The 25872-nt window shown below is 41.1% G+C and overlaps 2 protein-coding genes across 4 annotated transcripts in view; one reads left to right on the forward strand and one right to left on the reverse strand.

Annotated features, from left to right (window-relative positions):
• The window catches only part of TTC3 (tetratricopeptide repeat domain 3), a 65774-nt gene extending 52867 nt beyond the window's left edge, over positions 1–12907 (reverse strand). Inside the window, exons 1-8 of one of the 2 annotated variants that reach the window (XM_050915187.1) lie at positions 12833–12907; positions 9804–9849; positions 7921–8053; positions 7393–7480; positions 6070–6123; positions 3721–3844; positions 2675–2760; positions 1801–1895 (exon numbers count right to left, since the gene is read on the reverse strand). In XM_050915187.1, coding sequence (XP_050771144.1) covers positions 1801–1895; positions 2675–2760; positions 3721–3844; positions 6070–6123; positions 7393–7480; positions 7921–8053; positions 9804–9849; positions 12833–12907 — 701 coding nt within the window. Of the gene's footprint in view, positions 1–1800; positions 1896–2674; positions 2761–3720; positions 3845–6069; positions 6124–7392; positions 7481–7920; positions 8054–9803; positions 9850–12832 lie in introns of those variants that run through there. The other variant, XM_050915188.1, reaches the window with a different exon arrangement.
• Positions 12908–13950: 1043 nt separating this feature from the next.
• On the forward strand, positions 13951–18689 carry PIGP (phosphatidylinositol glycan anchor biosynthesis class P). Of its 2 annotated transcripts, XM_050914612.1 has the most exons (5): positions 13951–14039; positions 14519–14619; positions 15909–15981; positions 16509–16627; positions 18043–18689. In XM_050914612.1, exons 2-5 carry the CDS (start codon positions 14538–14540, stop codon positions 18171–18173), a joined length of 405 nt encoding a protein of 134 aa, XP_050770569.1. In that variant the 5' UTR covers positions 13951–14039; positions 14519–14537; the 3' UTR covers positions 18174–18689. The 2 variants fall into 2 exon arrangements, with proteins under 2 accessions (XP_050770569.1, XP_050770563.1); XM_050914606.1 differs by lacking the exon at positions 13951–14039 and having other exon boundaries at positions 14389–14619.
• The last annotated feature ends 7183 nt before the right edge of the window (positions 18690–25872 follow it).

A 25872-nucleotide genomic window follows, 5' to 3' on the forward strand; every position in this document is an offset into this window, starting at 1 on the left:
TCTGCAAGCACTCTAGCACCAACAATTATGTACAAGCTTCCTTGAATAGTCCCATTGATTTACAAGTTAAGTCATGAGAATATTTGTCTTAATTATGTAATAATTTGTAAGATTTGGCCCTACTAATGCAACTTTCAATCAATTTAAATCACTCTCAGCATGGGGGGAGAGAGGGAGAGAGAGAGATTTAAACTCCTTCCCCAACTCACTAAGCTCTGACAAACATATCAAAGCACACCTCAAACAGTCCAAAGGTGTGGCTAGTATGTGGCAAGCATGTTCACTACAATCTCAGCCTTGATTCAAAAAAAAAAAAAAAAAAAAAAAAAAAAAAAAAAAAAAAAAAAAAAAAAGCACGGTGTGAAGCACAGAAAAGTTAGCTTGACTGCCTGACTGGGCAGACTAAGCAGCAGTTCTAAAGAGCTAAAGCATCACCCCCCAACATACCTAATGGAGAATGAGAGGGGGGAACCAATAAATGTAATCCACCAACATCGGATAGATGTTGGAAGCCAAGGGAGGATGCAGCTAGTTAGGGAAGGAGTGTGATGATGAAGATGAAACTCAGCTTACACTGGGAGAATGAGAAAGAGAAGATAGCGTACAGAGCAGATGAAGGATTCCCTAGCTGCTAGACATCACTGAGCTATCCTTCACCTTCCAGCAGGGTCTTAAGGGCAAAGAACAATTTCTAACAAATAGCTGTAGTAACAGCTCAGCTCTACAGCCCCTGGGAACCACGAGACTTCCTTTGCTCTTGCCAAGCCATGGGATTTCCTTTGCTCTTTCACCAAATTCTGCTCCTCCCTCCCCCTCATCAGCTACCCTGAGCAAAGCCTTCTTAGCCTGCTCCATCATCTCAGACACAGTCACTTGACCAAAGTCAGCCTACCCAACTTTTCAAGGAGGCTGAAATCAGCTTCTTTTGGGGACTGAAATGTATCCTACTATGTGACATAAAATCTGAAGCAAGACATCAGCAAAATGCTAATCCTTTCAACTGCACAATTATAAAGCTACAGACTTCAAAATTAAAAAATAAAACAGTTTGCACAATCAAATTTTTATGAAAGGTGGGACTTCATGAATTTCACCATATTTCATAGACCCCAGAACTTGTAAAAGCAGCATTTCCACGACCACAACACAAGTAGTGATTACACCAAACCAGTGTTCTGTAACTAGCTGACATTCCGTGCAGACTACAGGAAGGGGGCAAATGCTCTATATGCATATGACATAAATTCTTGTTTAATCTCTGTCTCCCTGCCCCTTTATAGAGCCCAGGAAAGCCTCCAAAGCTTTTCAGCAAATGACTTTAGGGAAGAAATTAAACAAGACTTACAAAAGGAAATTAAGTTTGTTGCATACAGAATTGCCATGAGCAGATACTTAAAAATAAATACTTGTTCACTTGTTCTGCATCGTAGCTGAGATGATAAATATTTGCAACAGTTGGTCACACTGTTCTGCTGGAAGAGTATTTAGGAGAGATGATACCAAAAGTGGCTGTTCACACCAAAAACTTATTTCCTTTCAGGTTTACTATACTTACTGTTAGTCATTTTCGATCAGCTTTAAAGCCTAACAGGACTTTTGGGGCAGTAAAAGCGCAAACAACCACTAGTAACAAGAAATAAAATAGAACAAAAAATGTGTTACACAGCCTTTTTTTAAAATTAGGCATCATTTGGCCTCTAAGTAGAGTGACTTATGCAAAACTATACAAAATCAGGATAAATCTGAATAAGCTGAATACATATTATATAACACAATCTAGTCAACCAGTTTAGTTCTTACCAAAACTCTATGGCTTTAGTATATGACATTATAGCACGATCAAAGTTCCCTTGGGAAAATTCCTCATTTCCTTTCTGTTTCATAGATTCACTGTTCTGTGAAATCAAGAAAAAACAATTCAGCAACCACTATAATTGAACTCATTTGCAATGAGAAGTAAAGAAAACATTTGACAAGAGGCAGCTAACTTTTCATGCTTGTAAAAACAGAATGTTATGTATGCACTACTAGTTGTAATTTAATACTTTTAATTCATTGCAAGAAATAAGCTTAAAAGTGTACAAATGAAAATGTTATGCAGACAAGAATACAATGAACAATAATTAAAAAGCAGGACTAACTCAGCAGCTCTCCTGGGTTCCATAATATAGTCGTCATCAAAAGCGAGCATGTGTCAAACAGCAAAGTACAGCACAGCTCAACCAGTTCCCTACTCAGCACCTTTCAGCGCAGCTCCTGAACTACAGAATTGTAGCAAGCAAGACAAAGGAATTAACCAGACTCCCGTAGAAAAAAAAACCCAAACATCTACACTAAAGGAACACACGGTAAAGAATTTGAGAGCATCTTACTTCTGTGTTAAAAGGATCAAGTTGAACAATATTCTACCACCATTAACTGCATTTCCTTGAGCTTTTTGGGGGGTGAGGAAGGGAACACTCTACAATTTACACTGGCAATGTAAACAACTAATGTTCTGTTTATTAGGCCAGGATCTCTCAAGGTGACAATGTCAGGACAATTACTCACTCAAGCTTTTGAAACCTTTACCTTCAATCATTTGGTCATTTTTGTAATCTTTGATCATTAAAAACCCGCAAAAAATAACAACAAAAAAAGAAAAGCACAAACACATTCTGATATCTTCTCTCACCTTCCTACAGCTTTCACAGGTCACAGCTTTAAATTCTTCAACTAAATTACAATCTTCCAAGGCAACTTTAGTAATGTAATGTTTGCCTGGAGACAAAATTCAGAAAAATACAGTGGGTGAAAAAGTTACCAAAGACAAGAAGTAGGGTTTATCTTCTGCTGCTAAGAATCATGCTCTGTTTTCTGACTAGAAGCAAAACTTGACATACCAGCTAAATAACAGAAATAAATTAAGCAACAGAAATGTTCAAAAGAAAAGAAATTACTTATTATTGGGTAAGCCCAAAATAACTGGCTGCAGACCGCAAAACGTTTAAGTATTTGCCTCATTTCAAGCAATCAAGTGAAACTCGACTGTATTTTAAAGAACTTGCATTTTAAAGATTTGTAAAGATTTGTATTTTAAAGAATTTGTACTTCAGTATTTAACTATAAAAAGATTCTTCTCCTTACATGCAAGTCAATTTCTACCACCCTGTTACTTACTGCAACAGCTCAGTTAGCATGTGTATATGCAAACAGTAAGACCAGAATACAGCCATTTAACACATGTCAAATACGGCAGGCCTGGGAGCTTTTTGTAATTTCAGCAGAAGTTCTGCTGTTAGTGTTAATATCTTATGGAAACTTCCATGAGCTACGTAAGCTACTTTTTGAAATATGACTAACATCTCAATTAGTAGTTTGACAAAATCCTCTGCCAAATGTTTAAGAGAAAGACCAAATAATATTTCGGGCAACTTTCAACTTAACCCTAAGTTAAAGGAATACAGGGCGCACATACACCCATAATGGACACCAAACTCAAAAAACGTTCTGAACTCTTGTTCAGAAAGAGCACATGCACTGTAAATATGATCCACATACAGAGATTCAAGGAAGAACTGACTGGTTCAAATAAGTAAAAAACAAGAAAAAACCACATCACCACCACTATTTGTCCACTCACTCTCAGAGTAATGAAATACATGCAAACATTAACTATTTCATAATTACAACACAAGGGACCTTCCTCACCATTGTTTCTTCAAAAGTGTTCATACTTACATTCAGCAAAGAAAATTTCAAGATAGATCCAACCAAAATCACCAAGTTTCTCTAGCCTCTGCAGAATACTGACATCACCTGTGTATCTGACCCAATCAAGCGCATCCCCAACATCAAAGACACCCTATTTCAATTGAAGAAAAGGAAAATAAAGAAAAAAATGGTAACTAATTCTATACAAAGCAAAGTCTTAAAACAAAAACAACGAACATGACACAAACCAACACCTCACTAGCAATATAGTGGAAGCATTCCATGTAAATATAACTAACAACACTACTGTAGCACTTACACTATGCACTTGTTCCTGATTTGTTAGCGTTTGAAACAGACAACAGCTCACAAATATAAATATCTGGATAACTCAAGCACAGCATACTGCAGCATATTCACAAAATGAAAACAGTCATTCTTTCAACTGGAGACAGGGGAGCCATTCAAATTACAGGATTTGATTTAGAAACTTCTTTTTGATGACTGCACACAAAATTGCTTCAGTGTGAAGTGACAAGCCTGATTAAAAAAAGCAACATTCTCCAGGCTGTTAGACATGCAGACAGGGCTAAGACTTAATTCCATAAATCATGACTTCCCTTCTATTCAAACTAAATTTAATTGTTTGAGCTACAGAGCTTTATTTGAAGAAGAGGGATTGAGTGAAGAATGTCCGTTGCCTGGGATACTCCATTATCTGAGCCTACAGATTTTGAAAAATAATGTAAAAACCCACATAACTAAGACAAATATCACTAAAAATACAGGAACTGGGTAATCCAGCAGTAACATAGAGTTGTACCTATTCTGCTTCTCCTATTGCTACTATCAGCTATGATATTGTCTTTTAATTTCAATGTTTTTATTTTAGCTTTTGCAGTTAACCTACAGCAGGCAGCAGAAACTAGGAAGTGGGGAAAAAAAGTGACAAACACAGGGAAACTAAGAGCATTCACAGTCCAAAGTTTACAAGTTGAAAAATGTAATGAGTATAGTTCTACTGTACACTGAATTTGGTAATGAAGATACATCAGTAGGTTTCCAAACCACACTCTTACTCTGCCATTCACAGTCCTTCAGATTGAATCTCTATTGAGACATTGAATCTCACTATTTGAGAATCTCATAAAAGATTTCCAACCTGTCTCCAACGAGAACAACTTCTGCATCATTTCAGTCATCAAGCTTAGCCCTGCTCGTAGCCCTGTAGCCCCATCATACAGCACTGCCATTGCTAGTAATAGGCCACAGGCTTTGTACAGTTTGCAAGGCCACAGGACTGTGACTTGTCAGGCTTACTCTGAGGTTGTCCTGACCTGCTTAGAGCTCTGTTTTAACTTGGTTTTAACTGTAACAGCAATTTTTCTTCTAACCAGGTGGTTATGACTAATTTGGTTTGAAAATGAACCTAAGTAGATCCTAGGATGAGGAAGAAGAAAACATCAACAGCAGTCCTTGCAGCAAAGAACTCCAGCTTGCGATGACTATACCCGCCACCCCACACAGGCAAACACCAGACAGAAGCCATTTGCTTTAGGATCCCAAGGAGCAGTACAAGGATAAGCACAACACCTGGAAAAGGGCCAGATACTAGGAAGTGCATGTATTACAATTTTAACTGCACTATTATTATGAGAGTTTTTCTGTTTAGTAGTATTTGTTTCCTCATTTTCTTTAGTCTTCTGCAATAATTCCTTCTGGAAGACTTCAACTATACTTACTAACAATAACTTCTTGTCTTTACATATAAAGCATGTTTGCCTTTTGCCCATACCTAGGCTTTCAGCGTAAACACACCAACACCAGCACAGAAAGACAGGACAAAGCAAAACACACCACATAGATAGGACTGTGTACTTGTGGGAGGGAATCTAGAAATCTTCAAGACTGAAGGCAGAAAGAGCACCGAGACATCTCAAAGGAATAAGCCTTGAATAAGAAATGTCAAATCTGCAAGCAACCAACAAGGAAAGCCACCAGCAAGCAGCAAAGCAGATACTGGAGGGCTGACCTGGGCTCCAGCTGCACAACCTAAACCCACTCAACCACACTGCAGTAGCAACCTCCAACGGAAACCATTTATTTTCAGCATGTGAACTACCCACAAAGTTCTCACTCATTTTGGTCTTCTTACACAGACGATATTTAATTTCACAGTTCCTGTCACACACAGATTTTGTTTTGTGGCTGAGTTGCAACAACTGGCAACTCCAGTCCTATATACTACATATTCAAAAAACTAAAGATTCAATTTATTTATGCAAGCATTTCAAAGTTTTGGATATATATACAAATATTTTGTTTGTATTCACATATAAAGAAGCATTCCTATTAAAAACAATTCAAGAAACTTACATTTTCTATTCTGCTGCCAATTCTCAGTATGCCACCGATAAAAGGTGGAACGTTCTGGAAGAGGGATAGAAAACAAATAAAAACCAAGTTATTAAGATCTGATAACTTTAGTTTCTATCTGCTCAGGTTCAACTCAATAACAGTTTCTGTTCTGCTTGAATGCAGTATCATTTGGACAGTTGCTCTGGTCCATTTCAAAGTTTCAGGAAATATTCTTGCATTCAGTAGCAAATCCCCTACCATTTTTGTTGAAAAATAAATAAATGTTGACGTGGAAATAGAGAACGCATGGATGCTGTGACATCTGGTTAGGAAAGTCAGCCACTTTAACCACTTCTGCAGTTATCTACATACCAAAGAACCAGCTGATACATCCAATGAAAACCATCCAAAACAACAGTACTTCCTCTCCTGAGATCTTCTGCTCCTCCAAATAATTTTTACTATTGGATATACAATCTTTTACATGGAGAAGGAGATAGAGGCTGAGGAAGTAAGAAGAGGGAAGCAGAGGTAAACAGGGAGATGGGAATATGCACAGACCCTCTCATATAAAGACTGAATAGGAGACTACCAGAGGAGGAAACAGCACAAAGAACCCATCACATGAGACAAAATGGAAAAACCGCAGGGACATCCTGAAGTACAAGGAGGTGAAAACAGAGCACTCGGATAGCCTGAAGGAGGAAGCAGCAAAAAGAGCATAAGGAAGTATGAATCCACAAGATCAATATAGTACATGAATACCTAATCATAGAAAGTCATATAACATTAAGGTGGCCTGGAAAAGTGTAGCTTGGGGTTGAGCACAGAATTTCAACAAACATTTTTTTAAAAACGTGTCATATTTAAATTTAAAAAAAAAAAAAAAAAATCTCTTCCCTTCAGCTGCTGAGAACATTTCTGGTATCATTCTCTCCTCTGCACTGTTATGTTTCTGTTTTAAGTCAGCAACAATAGCAAATTTTAAATATCATTTGTTGAATGAGGGAAAAATAACTGAGGGGAAAAAAAAGTATTTAACTTGTTCATCTGGGAATGGTGCCTTTTTTCTCACTGCTAGGACTCTCTTTCTTAGCAATTTACAAGGGCCCCAGCCAACTGTATTATTGACTCTGCAAATATTCATCACGTTATCCCAACTGTAATAAAGCCTATGACACACTTTCTTTCTAGAAAGCTGCAACTCAACTATCAGACAATTTATTCACTCTAGCAAAAGGAAATGTCTAATTTAAGATATAATCCCAAGCTGCATAAGGTACAGACTTAATTAACCTATTATACTTGAAAACTTACACAAAGTTAGAATATAGTACTTACAACAACTTTTTTAATTAAATCAACAAGGTCTTCCAAAACCTCTAAATCACAGAGTCTCTTCCAATTCCGGTCTAAAATCTGTGAACTGCTTAAAAACAGAACAAGTTATTATTTAGAAAAATAACAGTGTGTTACATGGTCTTAATTACTAATGTTTACAGTAATTAGATCTAAGCAAGAGCATGGTTACAAACTCAAATAAAGCCCTTCAGAGGAGAAAGAAAGAAAGAAAGAAAGAAAAAAAAAAGAGCTGCAAAGCCTTTGGTACTTTTGAAATAAAGGGCATCCATTTACGTACTTAAATAGACTCTTAGATTCCAAACTTCAGAAACACATTCTTAGTATTTTCTTCTGTACATTCAAGAACTATGCCTTCTGACCTTAACTAACTTAGCCCACTGGTAAAAACATTCCTGCAGACAGTTTAACCACTACTGAAAGTATACAACGATCTTTCACAGGTAACAAAAAAAAAACCCAAAAAAACGTAAAGGCTGACGAAATTACTTTGAGAACACGATTACTTACCTCCAATCAGCTACCAAAGAATTACTTTCACTTTTGAAGAGAAGAGGCCAAAAGATGCGTATTTTAATAACATTGCAATATTCTCTTAATATGTCAACTGGCTGACTGCACCACACTTCACAGGGATCAACATCTTCAAGAAAACAGTTAGGAATTAGACTACACAATTCAGGCATTACAAGTAACCAAAGTCCAAATAAACATTAAAAAACATCAGTTATTTCCATACTGTATTCCTAAGTACTATCTAACCAAAACAAGAAAACTTGAACACTCTAAATACATCTGGCAACTTGAGGTTTTTTATAAATTGAAGGGGGAGAAGGAACTTATATGGAGGTAAGAACAGGGACCTGCTGGCAGGCTTTACATTCCTTGCCTTGTATAATATACATTATAAATTAATAAATGCAGCCTGCTTCTAAATGACGAGCCTAACAAGGGCTGTGAGCTGTTTAATGGCTATAAGGGATGCTATTTTCAAGATAAAACATGAGCCTCTTCTAACTGTACCCATTTAATTATTGTCTACAATAAATCCAGGGTAGTGTGACACATAGCAACACTGTACAAAAAGATCAGCACTCTTCTTCTTTTTTTCTCCAGAGGCCATTATGTGCGTGATGCATGGCTCTTTCAAAAATATAATCCATTTCCCTCAGAGACCGTCTTTAAAAGGTAGAGATCCTTATTAAACTATTGAGGTGTGTGCTGGTTTTGGCTGGGGTAGAGTTAATTTTCTTCATAGTAGCTAGTATGGGGCTAAGTTTTGGATTTGTGCTGACAACAGTGTTGATAATTCAGGGATTTTTTCATTATTGCTGAGCAGTGCTTACACAGAGTCAAGGCCTTTTCTGCTTCTCACATCACCCCACCAGCGAGGAGGCTGGGGGTGCACAAGAAGTTGGGAGGGGACACAGCCGGAACAGCTGACCAAAGGGATATTCCATACCACATGACATCATGCTCAGCATATAAAGCTGGGGGAAGAAGAAGGAAGAGGGGGACGTTCAGAGTGATGGCGTTTGTCTTCCCAAGTACCTGTTAGACATGATGGAGCCCTGCTTTCCTGGAGATGGCTGAACACCTGCCTGCCAATGGCAGGTAGTGAATGAATTCCTTGTTTTGCTTTGCTTGTGTGTGCAGCTTTTGCTTTACCTATTAAACTGTCTTTATCTCAACCCATGAGTTTTCTCACTTTTACTCTTCTGATTTCTCCCCCATCCCACTGGGGGGAGTGAGCGAGCGGCTGTGTGCTGCTTAGCTGCCGGCTGGGGTTAAAACACGACAAGATGGCATCAAGTACTCTCAGAGCAGAAGCAGTATTATCTGAGACTCTGAATATATGCAAAAATTCATTTTACACAGCTGGCTGTGTTCATCTGAGTTTCCTACATATTACAGGTTAGCATTTGTATAGTGAATACAGTTTTGAAGAACTTGATATACTCGACCCACCTGCTTTTCTGCTATTAAAAAAATGTTTTTAAAATATTACAACCACAAAACTTTACCTACAAAGATCAACTTGAAGGTGTCTTCAGACCTACACAGCTAAAATGTAGCTACAATTAAAACACAGGTAATGAACACAAGCCTTAAATCTCCATCCTCATCACATTAATTGACTGCATATGTGTACATATTATTGACTATTTACACTGTTCTCACAAATGTATAGCAGTCTTTTGCACATCACATTAGGACAAAAAGATGAGAATTCTTCCAGTGTAAAAGAACATACCAATGCTTCTGCTCAGAAATAATAACTTTCTACTTACTTCAGACAAAATAAGGGAAAAAGTGAAGCAGCAATCAAAAGATCCACACACAGCACAAGAAGTGCATTAGAAAGTTATGTAAGTTTGGTTTAGTTTACATACCTGTTTTAGGCTTATGTAGCGATCGCTGTACAAACACTCCATGACCCTAAAGATAAACATATTTTTTAACACTGCACATCTTGCAAACATGTTACACTAACTATAAGCAATGATTGCTTAACTGTTTCTAAATATTAAACCAATATAAACTGTTTACATCAGGGGAAGGAAGGAATGGACGTGATTTTTACGTTCTGTCACCAATTCCTTTTCTCAAGAAAAGGTAATTATTGAACATATTTAGACCAGTATAAAAGATTGTCTAGGGTTATATCTTCATAAGCAAGCAGCACGATCAAATAGGAAACAAATCTATAAAGCAAAGTATTTAGTACTGAGCAGTCTACTTTCACATTATATGTTCTTCACAGGGGTTTAGTCTGCATTGATTCAAATCTAGTCCCATAGACAGAGCACCCATTCATGGCTGATGCACAATACCTACACTCTTAAAAGCACCTTCTAAATTAGTTTCAACCCCAATGAATCCCACTAGCACACTCCAAGACCTCTTCACAACATAAGCCAAAACATGAAAGACAGGGACAATTGGGATACTTGCTTCAAAAGCATTCTCCTGATCCAAACTGAAATACTAATGCAGACACAGTAAACAAAATTAATTAATAATTATCTAAAATTATTTAGTTAACTATTATCAAGTATGGACCTAGACAGGAAAGTTATTTCTATGTACCTACTCATTCTGAACAGAAGCTTTTTATAAAATGTTAGTAATGCTCATTCAATGCTCAGCAGCATCTTGTTGTCTTCTAAGACCAATCTGCGGTGGGTGAATACCCCATGCTTTTTCCCCCCATCCCATTTCCCCAAGAATAAAATACTACTGGTATTCCTCATTCTCCCACATGTTTCTGCACTTCTGCCAACGGCTTTCTGAGGAAAACAAGGAAACTTAAAGTCTACAATATTTTGCACTACCAAATGACAAACTCCTTTGGATCCAATCTTTGTAATTCACATTAAGCACAGCCAAAAAGCAAACAAAGCAAACAAAAACAAACGGGGAAAAAAGCATGTTTACTAGAGTTAACACAATGGTTTAGTTGCTGTCTTATGAAAAAAAAATGTTTACCTGCATATCCATTAAAAAAAAGTCCATAGATTAATAGTTATGAATGGATGGGAAAGCTTTTACTAGTTTAAACAATATATTAAATCACACTAGAATAGTCTTCTAAAAATTAATAATTCAAAATCGGGTATTAGGCAGCAATATAATGTACAAGAATACCTAAGGAAACATGTTTAAGAAGACAACACAGGTTTTCAAAAAAGTAATTAAGTTTTGATAGTTAGTGCATGTATATTTAAATAAATACATATATATCAAAATAAGTGGAGTGGTTGATTTACTACTTCATGGCAGCATACTGTATCAATACTTTAATGGGTTTAAAATAGTACTCCATATGAGTCTCTCAAGCTGAAGAATAAATGACTTTGTTCTGTTTCACAGATCCCTACAAAGTCTACTATTTTAACAAACATTATATATGTCATTTAATAAATACTACATATCATGTCTATGTATTGCTGCATTATCGTTTCAAACAAATGCAAAGTTATTTCTGAATATGACTGGAGAACAGTATAAAACCAAACTAATTACCAAACACATCTTTCATAAAGTTTCTTTAACAGACCTTTATTCTTTCAGTGGCAGACTTTCTCGAAATACTAGCATGCTGTGCAATGATGACTTACTAACTTGACCTAAGGTGATGACAAACAATTATGTGATTTCACCTGAAGTAGCGTTTCTGAACTATTACAACATTACATGTAAATCAAGGCTTACTCTCAAAAATAAGTTATTATAACATTGACATATGTAACAGACCAGGACATTCAATAACAAAGATGAAAAAAACTAGCTAGGATTTCAAAATCAGTTAATTGTGAAAGATGACTGAACTTCTCCCTTCACAGCGTGGATTTTGCTACAACATTTAAAAACAAACCAAACCACCCCACCCCCCCTCCACATACGCTCTATACATCAAGCCCAAGGTGGTATTCCCACCAAAGCAAACTTGAAAACCAAGATTCAGCACTTGCACAGAATCAAGGGCTTTCTTTCCATAGCACAGCACACACATCACCTTAAGAGATAAAATGTCTAGTATCTTATGCTAACACAAATGTTAAAGTACTTTATTTCGTCCACAGCACACACACAAAAAAAAAAAATCTTTATTGATCTAAACAATTTCCAGTGAGACTCACTACTCTACTGGTAACGGTCCCTTGTAAAGATACAGCTTTACAAATAAGAAATTCAATTTACTTGTACTTTTTATTTCTGCATAGGAAGAAGAATAATAGGCCAGCTAGTTTGTATTTTGCAGCAGTAACACTGAGGATAACTAACTCATAGCTGAACCCTCCAAGCAGCAGAAAGATTAACTACCACGCTGTCTTCTAAAACTCCTTAAGCATAGCAAGAAAGGGAAAGTAAGAGTCAAGGAAAGCATTCTTGGAAGTATTAAAACAGAAGAGTGCTACAGTTTATTCAATAGAAGAAACAACTAAATAACGAGAGGCCTTATTGGGCACAAAGAACTAGAAAAAAACGTCAGAGATGACAAGAACAAAGAATGGGTGAACACTCTGCAGTTAATTTGCAGACTTGAACTTACATGAACTAAGTTGCAACTGCTTTGCAATTAAAGGAACTGAATCTGTCACTGAGGTATATCATCCCAAGTACGGCCTGGATACATGGCCAACAGGTTGGTCAAATTCTGCTAATAGGACCTATGCATCTCTGTCTAGTTTTACATAATTGTATATGCATTCAGTAAAACTTGCCTGATAGAGGATACACAGTCTCTATGCTCTACCCCAATTTAGTACTTTTGCAAGTGAGTCACATACAGTGGTATAAGGTACCCTTGCATCAGTTTGAATTAATCAACACTAGCAATTACTCCATAGATCAGATCTGGGTATAAACCCCACTGGAGCATCTTGCAAGCTCTTCATCTAGTTTCAAACCTACTTACCAATTCACAGCAAGACTTATCACCAGCATAAAAAGCCAAGGCTGCAAACTCGGATTCAGATATAGGTTCACCCATGGTACATGATCCTGAAAGAAAAGGATTATAAGAAATACATGAGGGGAAGGCAAGAGGCAAAAACATGTGCTTTGCAGGACTTAAAATGATCACAACATTAAGTTACATTTTGCAAGAGTTTCACGGAAGACATATGTTCTTATTTTTACATAGCATAGGTTACTGTTTTCAACAGTTACCTAAAGCATCAGTTAAAAGCTAGTTAAATCGACTACCTCTAAGAGTCTTCTAAGTCCCCGACGCCTGACAGTACTCCAGCACACTACCTCACACCTGACAGGCCGGAGAGGGAAGGGCAGTTAGTGCCACAGCCCGGGAGAACGGAGTTAAACACCCCGCCCGCTCCGCCGGGCAGCCCCGTTTGACAGAACCAGCGGCGTATCCCCCACCCAGGCTGCGCGTCCCTCTCTTGCTCAGCGGCTGGCCCGGCACCTCCCGTCCCGCCCCGACAGCTCCGGCGGAGGCGAGGCGGGGGTCGGCCGGGCTCCCCGCTGCCGGGCTCTCCGCAGCCGCCTCGCCCCCGTTAGACCCCGGAAGCCTCAAGGCTCGCCACTGACGTGTCGCAACCCGGCGTTTCCCGCCGGGACAACCCTGCCCGGCACGGTTCTCCCCGCGGCAAAGAGCTCCAGCGACCCGGAGGGGCTCCGCCGCGGCTCTCGTGGACGACAGCACCGGTCCCCACCCCAAGCGGGCCGGGCCGGGCCGGGCGTCACCCTGCCGGGGACTCCGTAAAGACGGGCGTCACCGTCCCGGACCCAGCCCCACCGGCGAAGAGAGGTCACGAGCTCGGCGAGGCACGGGGCGAGGGGGGGAGCGCCCGTCGCCGCCCCAGCGCCCGCCACTCCCTCACTCACCGGCCCCCGCCTCAGCCGTGCGCCGCGCTCCCCTCCGGCTCCGCAAGGCCGAGGCAGCTCCCGCACACCACACCCTCCCCCCGCCCAGCCGGGCCCTGGCTAGTTACCGTCTGACGTCACGGAAACGAGCCAACGCGCGGCAAGTAGCCGGCGGTCCCGCAGGCTCTGCGCGTGCGCCCGCTGCCGAGGGGGCCCGGAGCCGGCGGGGTGGCTGGGCTTCTCTGCGTGCGCATGTGCGTGATGCGGACCGGCGGGAGGCGGACGCGCGGTACCGGAGGGTAGGGAGCGCGGCTAGGCGCCTCCGCCTTTCTCCTCCTCCTCCTCCTGCTGCTGCTGAGGGTGTCCTGGGTGTGGTTTCCTCCCTTAGCCAGGCCGTGACCTCGAAAGGAAGGAGGCAGAGCGGCTTCACCGGGCGGGGTGGGGGGGAAAGGGCTGCGGGCTGGAGGTGCTTGCGGAGGAGGGAGGGGGTCGGTAGCACCGCGGCTCCTGTGTCCGTTGAGGGGCAAGTGAAACGCCCGCCGCGGGCGCCTCCCCGCCGTCCGGTCGGCGGGTGAAGCCCGGCAGGCGCATGCGCGTGTCCCTCCCACCCAGGGCTGAGGCGAGTGCGGCGCGTGCGTGGGCTCGGGGGCAAAAGCGGCAGCGTGTGCGGTCTCGCGCCCCGCACCCACGAGTGCCGGGGTGTTCCGAGGGGAACTCTCCAGGAGACCTCTAATGGCTTCTTACCGTGTTCCTCACACTCACGCTCCTCCTCCCGAAGGTAAAGGGAAGAGACCAGCATGGTTGAAAACTCTCCAGCCCCATTGCCAGAAAGGGCAATATATGGATTCGCTCTTTTTTTAGGATCGTGGTTTGGCTTTAGTAAGTATACTGGGTACTGAATACTTCACCGAAAAGTGTTGCTTTGCTTATGAGGCATTCATTCCGATAAGACCATCTGAAAAGGATCAAAATTCTGTTACACCACCTATTCTGATGCTGCATGATGAGGGACTAAGTGAGCATTATTTGCCAGACCTGTCAGTTACAAAGACCTGTCATTGCCTTTTGTGATTTCCTCATGTTTTGTCTGTCTTTAACCTTATTATGGGGTCTTTAATAGTATTATGGAGCCAAATTATTTTAAAAATTCTCTGCATTCTCATTTTACTAACTTTTTTACTTGAATTACATACAGTGTCACTATTCAGTAACCATTGTAGTTAGTGGTAGTGCAACCTTCCCCACCCAAATACTGGGGGGAAAAAAAAAATTAAGTCAATCTGGTCAACAGCAAGGGAAAATGATTAGGATTATAGCAGCATTTCTTTGCTGGTGTGACAGGTGCTTTAGCATTTCACTGAGGGTATCTTGCGTGCTCACACAGGCTTGAGAGGGTGAGAGCACTTTTTCAACACAAGAAAAGGTGCTGCAAATACACTGTAGTCAAATAATAAACCAGGATCCTACTGTAAGTCTGTCTCACCCTCAGTACGTAGAAATGAAAGTAAGTTGGTTCCTGTTCCTCTCACAGGAAGCCACTGCAGTTCCATAACTTATGTCACTGTTTGGCTACTAACCTGTTCCCCTCAAGTTTTGTTAAACTTTTCTCTGGATTTGTTGTTAGGGAGCAAAATTTCTCAGTATTGGTTTTGTTGACATGAAAATGATTAACTTGCCAAGAATCAGAAAGTATTTCCAATAACTTTTTCTGACCAGTTCCACCCAAGCACTGCAATTCTACCAGCTTTTCTTTCAACCAAATGACTCACTGTGTGAGACACTCAAATGTCACTCAAATGTGCTCATTTTCTGCTTTAATATTTTCTGCATTCACAGTCATTTGGCATCCTTTTACCGAGGGGTTTTTTTGTTCTGCAGTTCAACTTGCAAGAAATTCTTGTCTGTCAGGAAATCAGAAACTAAATGTTAAAGCAAATATAAAAATGATATCATATAACCAGCTACAAAACATTGCCCCCATATTGGGGAGGTTTTGTGTCTGAGAGGCATATTCTGCAATGTTTTGGTAGAGCTATTTTGGTTTAAATAGTGTGAAAGCAAAATTTTTTCTCAGCATGTATCAGTAGGGAAGTATTGCTCTAAAACTTAAGAAAGAAGTCTAAAACAGTATCAGTTGTACTATTATGACTTTTTAATTTTTTGCGCAGTGTTGTATCTTATCTGGGCATATGTTCCCGAGACTTGGCTGTTCACATTGGGACTAACATACTGGCCTCAAAAGTAAGTTCAACCAATTAAACTCTTTAGCCTAAATATGTGTAAGTATAGGACACCCTTAATTATTTTGAAATAACAACATTTTTTTTTAAATAGTGGTCTTGTATTTAATGCAGTTTTTCCTGATGATAAAGGACTGTAATCTTTGTGGAGCATTTTTTTATGTAGATAAGTAGCTATGATGAAAATTTTTCATTGTGTAATGAAAGACATAGTATTTGAAAGTTTTATGATGAATTTGACATTTTGTTTTCAGGAGGTTTGCTGATGAAAATATAGTAAACTTTAAACCATATTTAAAAAAATAAAAACCTTCTGTAAGGAATCTATTTGACAGTTTGTACCAAAGTAGCTACAGTGACTCTGCAGTCAGTAATCTTGGGAGGGACCATGGTCCATATTCAGAGGTGTTGTTTCTTTTCCTCTTGGCTAAGTTTGTGCTAGATACAGTAACAACCACTACATTAAAACTGTTATATCATTAGGCATTTGTTGCTATGATATGTAAATTTTAAAATCTTTTTCCTCAGATACTGGGCAGTTGCTTTGCCAGTGTACCTACTAGTTGCTATAGGAATTGGTTATATATTACTTTTTGGTATTAACATGATGAGTACGGCTCCACTTAACTCCACACATACCATTACAGGTAATTTTATTGGCTTTTTTTTTTTTTTAAGATTTTGATACTTAACTGATAATTTCTGTAAATGTAGCCATATATAATATAAATCAAATTCTAAGCCTTTAAATATTTTGATCTAGAAAAGGAGTTCTTGGAAATACTGAAGTACTAGAGTGAAAAGATAGCCACGAGCCCAACTCTGCCCTCTGTGCCATCTTATGGCAGTGGTTTCCAAGTAGTAGAGCGTACTTCGTTAGTAAAACAGACCACATTAGAGGAACAGGGGTTAGGCATATGAAGATCTCCCAGGCGTGCACCTTGCATTGCAAACCAGTGAAGAGTGTCATGGGAAGAAGGGCGTGAGTACCTGGCAGCGGCAGAACTGGGAAGGCATGCAGAAGTCAAGGTGGTGCAAAGAAGGATGTTGCAGTATTGAGGCCTGATCAGATATGTTAGTGATTCCCTGTCTAAAAAAGCTGTTCTTCAGTTTTTCTCTCAACTTTTGCATAGCCTTTACTCCTGCCAAGGAGATATGTTCTAGGCATTCACAATATTCTCCAGGCAGCTGCATCTTCCTCCACATGAGGAATTCCACCACTATTTGCAGGTGGCCATTTTTGTTAGAAAAAATGCAGACTGTAAAATTTGGCAAGAAAGTTACCTATTGCTAAGACTGCTGAAGTTGCATCGTTTTAACAAACTTTGTACATAGTATTATATTACACTGAACTGCTAAGGAAGAAAAATCAGTCAAGGCTGTAGTTCGAATGCATTATTCCAACACTTCTGTCAAGAGCTGCCATTTAGTCATCCCTTTGTTCCTGGCCACTCATTCACACTCTCATGTCACCCTCTCATTTGGTGTCAACCCAAGAGTTTGTGTGGCTGTATGGCAGGTGGGATGGGGGACCTACTCTGTTTGAAAAACAACTATATTTGAAAATTTTCTTTTTCAGAGGGAGCAGTTCCATAACTGTGTTCAAAGTGCACCTGTAAAAATGTTTATGCTGTTATAGGAATGGGTGCTGTGTGGTGATGGGAACAAGCAGCCAAGATACAGGGAGGGTGGACAGCATCTCTCAGCAGAAATCCTAGTGCAAAGTGTTCAAACTACAGACCGAGCTATTCACTGTGGAGTTTTTTGTTTGTTTGTTTGTTCTTTTTATCTTTGGGTAGTTATCGTTTAATGTCATAGAGTATCTTAAACCAAGAAAAGTCCCAGACTGTGATTTCAGCAGGAGGGTAGGGTTGATTTCTTCAGGGGCTCTGCTAATATATGTTAATGTAAAGCATTTCTGATTACCATCTCATTATACCTCAGCAAGGTGGGGTTTTCAGCATCACTTATAGTACCTAAATTTATACAATGTTGCATTATAGAACATTTCTTGAAAGAAAAAAATCTTTAATATGTGAAATGTTCTCATTGTCTCCTGTAGATAACTATGCAAAAAAGCAGCAACAGAAGAAGTTTCAAGAAGAAGCAATTCCAGCATTGAGGGATATTCCCATCAGTGAAGTAAACAGAATGTTTTTCCTTCCTGAAAAAGGAATCTGCAATAGCAGATAGTCATTACTAAGATCTGTTTGAATAAAGGATTAGTAGAAGTGTTGCATAAGGAAAATCAAAACCTCTCCAAGCTAAAAAAAAAAACCCTCTTTCTGCTTGTAGAACAAAGCTTTTTTTTTTTTTCCCTGAATTTCTAACTAAATTTATGTTAACACATTTCATTGGGATGGCTTGATTTTTTTTATTATGTATGCGCCTTAATAACCTGCATTGCTGTGAGAATTATGCCACATTAATTTATCTAACCATTCTTGTGAGTTTAAAATAGCATTCTATTACTTGTAGATTTCTGCTTGAAATTTCCCTCTGAGAGTGAAAGAAACAGCTTTTGGATGTAGCTTAGTTCTATTTCCCTTTGAATTCAGGGAGAGAAAATGTGTTCTGCTAGTCAAATGCTTGAGGATCATTTTTTTTTTTTTTACAGGTTTTGTTAATTTGAAGTGTTTACATTGTAAATATACAGTTTTCATTTGTAAATATTAATAAAATGTAGCTAATTTTTACTTGTTAAAGTTAGCCATTTTTCTGTGGTTCTATGATATTTGTCCTGGGTAAAGGTGTGTAGTGGTCCATTTTTCTTTACACAATTCTTTACTCAGAAAATATGTTGATTCCCCACCCAATTGGTGGGCTTATTGAAATACCAAGATTACCAGAAATAAGGAAGGTGAGTTGTGAAGATTTTCTGAAACAAGTCTTGAAATGACATGGGTTTTTAACCAGTCTTAAGAATACTGAAAACTGGATTCAAGGAAGTTTCTGGAAATACAGGAACCAACAGGTCCACCTTACTGTAGTCTAGGTTAGCACAAAGCACAATAACTTGTTATGGCGGTGGTTCAGATGTTTCTTAAACAGTGAATTTTCTTTCAGGTATGCATTACTGAGCAGAGACACAATTTTTATTTCCTTTCTACCAAGAGTCACAGTTGTCTTCAGTAGTCAAGGTTACTTAGTTTGGTTATAAAGACCAGTGAATAGAGCCTCATTATTGTTTGTTAGGTCTATAAGCCAACTTCTGACCAGCAGAGAATCTAGTTAAAACCATCACTATTTCATTAAAAGATAATAAATTTTGAAAATCTGTGTGAAGAATCTTGTGCCAGTTCTTTAGAAATCGGTCCAAACAACCATTAGTTGCTGTGGGAAGTCTTAAGACCTGGTCACAATCAAGCTGGTATGAATATGAAATTTGTAGTTTCTTGGTCCTCTAGTCTTCAGTAGTTGGCTATTTTTTCCACCTGCATTTGAAGAAAAAAAACGTGCGAGGTATTATGGGTAGGAGAAAAATACCTTCTTAATGAAGGAAAAAGTGCTTTTCAACATTTCACTCTAAAATAGTACATTTTTGGTATATTGTTGTTTGGGGGCATTTCATAAGAATGTGTATTTGTACCTAAGCCTAATGACTGTAAGTTAGTACAATGTTTATTTGTTTGATAGTTGTAAGACTTCTTTGTGAAGTTTTGTTTTTTAGTTTGCCCCCAGTTGCTATTGTTTCCCCCTCCTGCCACGATTTTGCCCTTCTATTAATTTTAATTGACGTGCTCAAATACCCATACATAGGGTGAATTCAAGATTTTATGATCAGCAGACATGAAGGTGTATTTACTCTTTTGTCAATTCTCTAATCACATTGTAGACACTGAAGTATTGACTGTAATCTTTTTTTCTGTGTAATTTCTACCTGTGTTCTACCTTCCTTTTGCTTTCTGAGAAAGCAATTTCGTTTTTAATTCTAAATTGACAACACATGAAGGCCACATTTCTGGTATCATTTGATGTAAGGATTAATTTAGTCCCCTGTTAAGGATACCCAAATCCCTTCAGGATAAAGAAAAGCTACTGGAAAATGCCCTCAAGCCCTGAAAGCACACAAATTAAAGGACTGTAAACCTTGGACACAGATTGTATCAGTGATGAATCTGCCATTTCATTTAACTGCAGACCTCACAATTATGGGAAAACTAACAGAGGCACCTAAGTGAGTAGGCAAACTGGGGCCATTTGTTTAAGTAAAACTTGCAGGCATGAAACTCAATCTTTGCTTTTCTGTCACTACTGTATAGCGGTGCTTCAAAGACACTGTAGTGACCTTTTCTTCAACTTAGGAGTAATGTTTGACACTTCAGAAACTGCCTCTGTGATGAAGATAAAACCAGGTAACACCGTGTATAGGGGCTAATAAATATATTGTAGGGAATTGCAGGTGTTTGGGATCCATCATTTCACGGTCTTGCCTATGACTGTGATTAAAGATACGCAACTCCACCAGCAAAGAGAAGGGAGATTCTGCCTTTCATAAATATACAGCACACTTACAGCTATAGTTATCTAGTGGGATTTATATAGATTTTGCCTTAGGTGCTATTCAGAAAAAAACCTGAAATGATTGAACTGTGTTGCTAGTAGTGCCTTTCTTTACAAAACATACCTGTTCAAAGACTGGATATCAGGTATCCATTCTTCTCAGAGACTGAGGAAGAACTGAATAAATAAAGGCAAAAACCTAAATTTGCCCCCTTTTTCACCCTTCTGACTGACTGATGGTGTGTTGTTACAGCACAACCAGTAGTAACCAGTGGAGTTAGACCAACTGCATTGTCCCTACCGAAATAAACCAAATTATGAAACTCCAGCCTTGCTTTTTTTTAATGCACCTTCTAGGATTCTTCTGCAGTTTTTGTCATATTGGAGCCTGATGGTATTTTACGCATCTTGCTACAAACGTAATCTTGTAAGACAGGTTCCCCCCAAGTGGTATTTGAATGAATGTGTATGTAAACATGTCATAAAAAAATAACAAAGGTGCACTGTTTCAAATGAAAAGGTTGTATGCCAAAGGAAATAGTAGAGCTGTGGTTGCCAAATTTGTGTAAAGTGTCCTGGTTTTGGCTGGGATAGAGTTAATTCTCTTCTTAGTAGCTGGTACAGTGTGGTTTGGATTTAGTGTGAGAATAATGCTGATAACACACTGATGTTTTTAGTTGTTGCTAAGTAGTGCTTTGCCTAAGTTAAGGACTTTTCAGTTTCCCCTGCTCTGCCAGCAAGCAGGTGCACAAGAAGCTGGGAGGGAGCAGAGCCGGGGCAGCTGACGCGAACTAGCCAAAGGGATGTTCCATACCATAGAACATCATGCCCAGTATATAAACAGGGGGGAGTTGGCTGGGAGGGGTGGATCGCTGCTATGGCATCGGTCAGCAGGTGGTGAGCAATTGCATTGTGCATCACTAGTTTCTTTTTCCTTGAGTTTTATTTTCTTTTTTTTCTTTTTTTTTCCTGTTTTTTGTTACATTCCTTTTTATTGCTATTATTATTATATTTCATTATTATTATTGTTAGTATTATATTTTACTTTAGTTATTAAACTGTTCTTATCTCAGCCCACAAGTTTTACCTTTTTTCCCAATTCTCCTCCCCATCCCACTGGGAGAGGGGGAGGAGTGAGGGAGCAGCTGCATAGTGCTTAGCTGCTGGCTGGGGATAAACCACAACAGTCCTTTTTTGGTGCCCAATGTGGGGCCTGAAGGGTTGAGATAATGACAGGTCTGACCAGAGCATGTTAAAACAAATTTGTTATAAGCATTCATTATATTAGTTTAATAGTCGCTGGTCACAATGTTGATTTATTGGCTCTTAGATTTGTGGTGCTCGTTCTTAGAGTTGTGTTATGTATCACCTCACTTGCCGTATATAGTCCCTGTGCTGCTGCTTATCACCCGTAAGGTGAGGTGGATTAAGGTTTTCGCTTTGCTGTACTATGTAACACTGGTTTATGGTACAATAAAATTATTGGTCGTGGGACTAATCCGGTGTTTGTAATCAGCATTCCCCTTATCTCCGTACTTCGGGAGCTATCTAGCGGAAACTATTAATAATTACACCCTTTACCTTTTCTCTTTGGAGAGCCGGTCTAGGGGACACACACCTTCCTTCACCTTCCCCTTCTCTTCCAGGCTAATTACAGTAACATTTGAGAATTTTGAAAATTTTTTATATCCTTGGAACGTTGAAACTAACATGGTCCCATTGCTAGGAACTAGCACGTTCCTGAATGTGGTTCAGGTCTTGTTCAGGGTTAAACAACTATTTAAGAGGATCACCCAGAGATCTGCCCCAAGGCTGGAGAGTTATGAGTGGCAGGGTGTGTGGGATAGCATGGGCCTACGATGGTGGGCATCTCCAGTGTTTTGGAACTTCACCCTTGAACAAGTGCAGAATCCTGAAAAACTAGTAGAACGTTTTGAAAAAATATGCTGTCACCCCAACAATTCCAGGGAGACACAAATCGCTGCAACGTGCTGGGGCCTGGCCCATGCCTACCGGGCAGCCCTGTTCAACACTACTCAGTACCCTCAAGGGGAAGAGGTCTCTGGATCTGACAACAAAATGACAGGCACTGCTACTCTGACCCTGGCAACAGGCACCACAGCCACTCCAACCCCCGTGACAGGCACTACAGCTGAACCAGAGAACCAACCTGTGCCGGTATCAGTCGCCCCTGTATAGAAGAAGAAATACTCAAACAAACCAGCTCGCTTCTTAGCAAAGAATGAAGGTGAATCAGGGTCATCACAAGAACAGGAGGAAGAGGCAGAACTGGATGTAATCACCCAATCCCTATCCCTGAGTGATATGCGAAAAGACTTCTTATCGGGATATGCAAAAAGACCTCAGCTGTCGTCCAGGCGAGCATATTATCACCTGGCTGCTCCAATGCTGGGATAACGGAGCCAGTAGCTTGGAATTAGAGGGTAGAGAAGCCAAGCAGCTGGGATCTCTTTCTAGGGAAGGGGGCATTGACAAAGTGATTGGAAAAGGGGCACAAGTCCTCAGCCTCTGGAGGCAACTTCTGTCAGGCATGAGGGCAAGGTACCCCTTCAAGGAAGATGTTGTATGTCATCCAAGCAAGTGGACTACTGTGGAGAGAGGTATCCAGTACCTGCGGGAATTAGCCATGTGGGAGATGGTTTATTATGTCCCGGATGATGCGCAGTCACTCACAGATCCAGATGAAGTCCACTGCACACAACTCGTGGCAGAAGTTTACACAGGGCGCACCATCATCGTATGCCAACTCATTGGCAGTAATGGACTGGAAAGATGAAGAGGTACCAACGGTGGATGAATTGGCTGGCCGACGCCGGCAATGTGAAGAAAGTCTCTCTTCCTCCCTCGTCTCGGCTGTGGAGAAACTGCCAGACATACTAGCCGAGAAATGGTCCCAAGAGTTCCAGCAATTTGAGGATAAGTTCTGCCTCCCACCTGTATGGACCGATAATATCTCAGCTATTAGGAGTAAGTGTCCCTCTGGTCAAGAGAGAGGAGATAGAAGGTACACATCACAGGGTACCCTGTGGTCTTACCTGCGTGAGCACGGAGAGGATATGATGAAGTGGGATGGAAAACCTACCTCAGTCCTAGATGCACGGGTACGTGAATTGCAAGGAAAAAAAATCACAAATGAGGGTTCTTCCAGGAAAACTGCTGCTCCAGTCTCTGGTGGGCAGTGTGAGCAGTGTGCCAGACAGAGTGGAAGGGCTGATCTTACTCCTGAGCCTATGAGAAGGAATTCTAATCCATTTTTACAAAAAGTGAGTGGAGAATCCTATGACCGGGACTAGAGGGGCCCTGCCTCCAGCCAGGTGGAGGAAAGGGACAACCGCATTTACTGGACTGTGGGGGTTCGATGGCCTGGCACATCAGACCCACAGAAGTGTAAGGCTCCGGTGCACAATGTACCCTAATGCCATCACGCTATAAAGGGGTAGAACACATTTGTATTTCTGGGGTGACAGGGGGATCCCAACAGCTAACTGGATTGGAGGCTGAAATAAGCCTAACTGGGAATGAGTGGCAAAAACATCCCATTGTGACTGGCCCAGAGGCTCCATGCATCCTTGGCATAGACTATCTCAGGAGAGGGTATTTCAAGGACCCATGTGGTGGGTTGACCCTGGCTGGATGCCAGGTGCCCACCAAAGCCGTTCTATCACTCCCCTTCCTCAACTGGACAGGGGAGAGAAAATAAAACGACATGCTCATGGGTCGAGATAAGGACAGGGAGATCACTCAGCAATTACCATCACAGGCAAAACAGACTTGACTTGGGGAAAAATTAATTTAATTTATTACTAGTCAAATCAGAGTAGGATAATGAGAAATAAAACCAAATCTTAAAACACCTTCCCCCCACCCCTCCCTTCTTCCCGGGCTTGACTTTACTCCCAGTTTTCTCTACCTCCTCCCCTCCTGAGCAGCGCAGGGGGACGGGGAATGGGGGTTTGGGTCAGTTCATCACACGTTTCTGCTGCTCCTTCCTCCTCAGGGGGAGGAGGACTCACACTCTTCCCCTGCTCCAGCGTGGGGTCCCTCCCATGGGAGACAGTCCTTCACAGACTTCTCCAACATGGGTCCTTCCCATGGGCTGCAGTTCTTCACGAACTGCTCCAGCATGGGTCCCGTCCACAGGGTACAGTCCTTCAGGAACAGACTGCTCCAGCGACTGCTCCAGTGTGGGTCCCCCATGGGGTCACAAGTCCTGCCAGCAAACCTGCTCCAGCATGGGCTCCTCTCTCCACGGGTCCACAGGTCCTGCCAGGAGCCTGCTCCAGCGCAGGCTTCCCACGGGGTCACAGCCTCCTTCGGGCATCCACCTGCTCCGGCGTGGGGTCCTCCACAGGCTGCAGGTGGATATCTGCTCCACCATGGACCTCCATGGGCTGCAGGGGGACAGCCTGCCTCACCATGGTCTTCACCATGGGCTGCAGGGGAACCTCTGCTCTGGCGCCTGGAGCACCTCCTCCCCCTCCTTCTTCACCAGCCTTGTGGCTGCAGAGTTGTTTCTCTCACATATTCTCACTCCTCTCTCTCTCACTGCAACTGCTACTCCCCTGTAACTTCTTTTGCCTTTCTTAAATATGTTATCACAGAGGCGCTACCACTGTTGCTGATCAGCTCGGCCTTGGCCAGTGGCGGGTCCATCTTGGAACCCACTGGCATTGACTTTATTGGACATAGGGGAAGCTTCTAGCAGCTTCTCACAGAAGCCACCCCTGTAGCCCCCCCGCTACCAAAACCTTCCCACGCAAACCCAATACAACCCAAAAGGGTACCGGTGGGCCTTTGGTATAGCTGCCTTGGAGACGGAGGAAATTGAACAGTTGTCCACCTTGCCTGGTCTCTTGGAGGACCCTTCTGTTGTGGGGTTGCTGAGGGTTGAAGAACAAAGGGTGCCTATCACTACCACAGCAGTGCACTGGCGGCAATGTCGCACCAACCAAGACTCCCTGATTCCCGTCCATATGCTGATTCATCGACTGGAGAGCCGAGGAGTGATCAGCAGGACTCGCTCACCCTTTAACAGCCCCATATGGCCAGTGCAAAAATCTAATGGAGAGTGGAGACTAACAGTAGACTATCGTGGCCTGAATGAAGTCACACTGCCGCTGAGTGCTGCCGTGCCAGACATGCTAGAACTTCAATACGAACTGGAGTTGAAGGCAGCCAAGTGGTACGCCACAAATGACATCACTAATGCGTTTTGCTCGATCCCTTTGGCAGCAGAGTGCCAGCCACAGTTTGCTTTCACTTGGAGGGGTGTCCAGTACACCTGGAATTGACTGCCCCAGGGGTGGAAACACAGCCCCACCATTTGCTATGGACTAATCCAGAATGCACTGAAAAAGGGTGAAGCTCC

Source organism: Gymnogyps californianus, chromosome 1 (assembly GCF_018139145.2).
Source record: "Gymnogyps californianus isolate 813 chromosome 1, ASM1813914v2, whole genome shotgun sequence".
In the NCBI taxonomy this organism is placed as follows: domain Eukaryota; kingdom Metazoa; phylum Chordata; class Aves; order Accipitriformes; family Cathartidae; genus Gymnogyps; species Gymnogyps californianus.